This window comes from Zootoca vivipara, chromosome 17, assembly GCF_963506605.1.
Source record: "Zootoca vivipara chromosome 17, rZooViv1.1, whole genome shotgun sequence".
NCBI classification, from domain to species: domain Eukaryota; kingdom Metazoa; phylum Chordata; class Lepidosauria; order Squamata; family Lacertidae; genus Zootoca; species Zootoca vivipara.
The window spans coordinates 36,601,948-36,606,342 of record NC_083292.1 but is presented as its reverse complement, the minus strand read 5'-3'; the positions used below and the strand labels follow the sequence as shown (position 1 = coordinate 36,606,342).

General features: G+C 47.8%; 1 protein-coding gene across 1 annotated transcript; it reads right to left on the bottom strand.

Annotated features, from left to right (window-relative positions):
- Nucleotides 1-839: 839 nt before the first annotated feature.
- LOC118076441 (uncharacterized) lies at nt 840-4,066 on the bottom strand. Its single transcript, XM_035099201.2, has 2 exons — nt 3,912-4,066; nt 840-2,347 (listed from the first exon to the last, which is right to left on the bottom strand). Exon 2 carries the CDS (start codon nt 2,305-2,307, stop codon nt 1,129-1,131), a length of 1,179 nt encoding a protein of 392 aa, XP_034955092.2. The 5' UTR covers nt 2,308-2,347; nt 3,912-4,066; the 3' UTR covers nt 840-1,128.
- Nucleotides 4,067-4,395: the final 329 nt, after the last annotated feature.

Genomic DNA, 4,395 nt, shown 5'->3' with positions numbered 1-4,395 from the left:
GGTCAAGCTGATTGGCAGTGGAGGCTGGTCTATTTGGGTTAATGGGACATTGACCCCCTCCAACCTCAGTCTCCATTTAGCCAGCCCCCACATGTCTGCTGACATGTCCAGGAGATTGTTCGGCCTGTAAGCTTCCTCCTCTTAGTCTCTATGCCGGGCATCGCCAAACTTCAGCCCTCCAGATGTTTTGGACTACAATTCCCATCATCCCTGACCACTGGTCCTGTCAGCTAGGGATCATAGGAGTTGTAGGCCAAAACATCTGGAGGGCCGCAGTTTGGGGATACCTGTCCTAGAGTGTCAGCTGTTATCTACATTCCACAGATGCCACAAAGGGAAACCCTCAGGAAGGACTCAAGCAGAAGAGTCCTTTCCTCATTTGTGGTTTAAGGAAGTTCGTATTCAGATGCAGTACTGCCTCTGAGCTTGAAGGGAGAGCAGAATCATCATGGCCAGGAGCCACGTCTTCTCTTCCACAATCCCCCCCCCCCCATATCATTGAAAGCCATTCAAGTTAGTGGCCATCACTGCCATTTCTGGGAATGCATTCCAGAATTTAACTATGCTGCCCTGAATCTTCCAATGCTCAGCTTCACTGAATGTCCACAAGTTCTATAGTATTTGGGGGGGGGGCTTTCCTTTAACTGCTGACAATGATTTTATAACTGCTTTGGGTTAGTTCTTTTTTAAAAAAAAAACACCCTTTGGTTAGGATAATTGTGGGACTTCCTTAGTGGGAAGCAGTATACAAATTTAATAAAGCTAGACTTAAAAGAGGCATGTGGCAGATGGATTATGTTAATGGCAATGGGGTGATGGAAGAAGACACGGCAGATGTGTTGATTCTAAGTAAGCTTTATTTAATCCCTTGCATTAAGGGAGATTGAAACAAGGATATCAGCAGCAGTGGGTGGATGAGGAAACTCCCATCCGCCACAAACACACACACATTCATAAATTACATTGAAGAATGAGCCACACATTGAACATACAAACATAAAATGTCATTGAATAATGAAAGGGCAAAGCAACATGCAGAAGTGGTTTGTGCTTAACATGATGTTGTCAGGACACTGGTGTGAACTGGCAAAGTTAGCTTTTCTTGGGTTGCTTGGCAAATGTTGCATTTTACTTGATGCTTGGCATTGGGCAGACCTGCTTTGTTTGCCCCATGCATGGTGGGACAACAATGGGGCATTTGGTCTGCGAGGATCCACCACCAGATCCACCGCTGCTGCAGCAAACAGCTCCGCCACTGCCGCTGCTGCAACAGACAGCTCCTCCACCACCACCGCCACCGCCACCACTGCTTCCGCCAGATACGACAATGGTTTTGCCACCTGATCCTCCTCCTCCTCCTCCTCCTCCTCCTCCACCAGATCCTCCTCCAATCACCTTAACCCCACCTGAGCTTCCACCACCACTGGATGAGCTACAACAAACCGCACCACCACCGCCACTGCCGCCAGATGAGCTGCAACATACTCCACCACCAGATCCCCCACCACTTCCTCCACCTATGATGATGGTTTTCCCACCTGATCCTCCTCCACCTCCTCCACCTGATCCTCCTCCACCTCCTCCACCAGATCCTCCTCCAATTACCTTAACCCCACCTGAGCTTCCACCACCGGATGAGCTACAACAAACCCCACCACCGCCACTGCCGCCCCCAGAGGAGCTGCAACATACTGCACCACCACTGCCGCCGCTAGCTCCACAGCAAACCCCTCCAGATCCTCCACCAATAACTATGGGCATCTTTTGCTGGCCACCTCCATATCCACCACCCATTCCACCACCCATTCCACCACCCATTCCACCTCCAACGCAACATCCAGAAGACTGGCCACTGCCACTGCCGCCGGATGATCCACAGCACACTGCGCCGCCGCTACTAGCTCCACAGCAAACCCCTCCAGATCCTCCGCCAATAACCATTGGCATCCTTTGCTGGCCTCCTCCATATCCACCTCCATATCCACCTCCACCACAACACCCAGAAGACTGGCTGCCTCCACTTGGTATAATGATGATTCCGCCGGACTGTCCGCCGCCGCCGCCACCACCACCACTGCAGCAACAGCAGCCTCCAGATCTTCCACCGCCAGATCCTCCGCAGCAGCCTCCTCCTCCACGCATTTGCATCATTCCACCGCCTCCTCCGCCTCTTCCACAGCAGGATGAGCCTTGGCCTCCACCACCGCCACCGCCTCCAGAGCAGCAGCCACCGCCACCGCCACCGCCACCGCCCCTTGAACCGCCGCAGCAGCAACAGCCGCCACCGCTTTGTCTTTGCTGGCTCATCTTTTGGCTTCTGTGTGGCAGTTGCTTCTGTGAATTAAGCCTGAAATAGGACAAAGAATGGTTACGGCACACTGATGACTGCGATGCTCATTTCTGAAAGGGCCTAGTTCTCAGGGTGGTCACTGAGGCTGCAGCATCAGGTGGGGGGATCACATGGTTGAATAATATATATAGCTCAGGACCAGTTTCCTTGTGAGATTCCCTCTGTATACATCCACTCAACAGCTTTGATCTGTGAGACTGGCACTGTTCCAGTTACCATATAATACTCATTGCACATTTGTAAGAAATTGGTCTTTCCCCCCGATTGATATCAGATGGGCGTCCTCACTGTAGTATATAGTCTGCCCCTGCTTAAAAATGTTACTGTTTAAGCCAGCCTATCCTGAAGCATAGAAGGTTGGTGTGTGTTTTAACCTGGCTTTTAGCTTCTCAAATATTATTTTATTATTCTTCGAATGTTTTTTAAATAGCTGCTTTTAACAGATTTTTTTCCCCTGACAGCTTTACTGCCTCATTCTTTTTGTAAACCTCTTTTTGTAAATGATAAAATGGTACTGGTATGTAAATTTTGCGAGCTATGGATAGATGGCCAAGTGGATTGATATGATTCCACCTGCCTTGTAAGCATATGTAGGCAGTGCAAAATCAATCAATCAATCTCACACATTAAAAAAAAAAATCATCATGTCAGGGTGGAAGGTTCTAATTAAGTCCCTAGCCTGCTATGTTTCTCTGATTTTATTGCCCTAGATCACTGCTGCATTTCCCCCCAGTTTTGTAGGGTTTTATCAACATTCTAATATTTTGTTCAAAAATGTATATTAAGGATTCAAAACATTTTTTTTTGCCATTGGTATTATTTTCTGTGCAACCTACATGAAAGGCAATGTCGAAATTAAATGGTTTTTTAAATAGCAGAGGATCCTTTCATTAGGTGATCCTGCCCCGGTGCTTTGAAATGGTGCAACCCAGTGACTGATTGACCACCTCCAGAATCCCTAGCTTCATCTCTCTGTTTTCTGTACTTTCTGCCTGGAATCTGTTCCCTCAGTGCTACCTGGCTGGCTGCCAGCTAGCAAGCCAAACCATATATCTGGTGTAGATATGGAGGCCAGATAATGTGAATGACATCGCTCCCCTGCACCAGTTAAGCAGGTTGGGCCCTGCAAACTGGGCATGGATGTATAAGGCCTCTTCTGGGAACAATTCCTCAGTGAACCTTTGTCTGACAGATTTATCCCTTGATAATCATAAAGGATTAAGGTGCCTCCTGGAACAGGTTTAGGGTAAGATGCACTCTCTGGCTTTAGCTGCAGCTATCATTCAAGCATTGCTGTTGGGGAGGACAAACCAATTCATTTGCTGTGACCTCAGCTGCTCAGGTACCATCACCCATTCCTGAATGATTCTCCATTCCTCATTGACATCTATAAGAATGTCTCTCTCCCTCCACTGAATGCAAGGAATTGCACACTGTATCAAGTAGCCAAATCAACCCTTTGCAGCCTCCTACCCAAATAGCATTACCGCTGCATCAGTACATAGCTGAAGATGTTTCCATCCATCCAAAGGGAAGAGGATTATCTGAGCATTGAGCTTACCTTGTTTAGCAGATGTGCTGGAACGATGGAGAAGTCTCGATGGATTCGAATGATGAGCTTGGGGACCAGAGATCCTCTTTATACCCGTCTCCTGGCCACTCCTATGGGAAGTGAGGCACCCCAGGAATGGTGAGTGACACAGTTACAATCTCCCTTAACAGGTGGCCTCTTCCAACCCAAGATGCCTGACAAGTCATATGAGATCCATATCTCTCTTTTGTATCACTAGTTACTTTATGGAATGTAAACAGCTTAATGAAGGTGCTCCGCCTAATGAGTAAGTTCCTGCTTTGTAGTGGTGCCTCACATATTTGTGGGGGCTCTTGATGGGTGACATTTTCAAGGATGGGGTTTTTTAAGGGGAGTTGGTGGCTCCTGATAGGCAAATCAGTTTATATCCAGTCCAAACAAACAAACAAACAAAAATTCCTTCCAGTAGAACCTTAGAGACCAACTCTAAGCTCTCTATGTTGGTCTCTAAGGT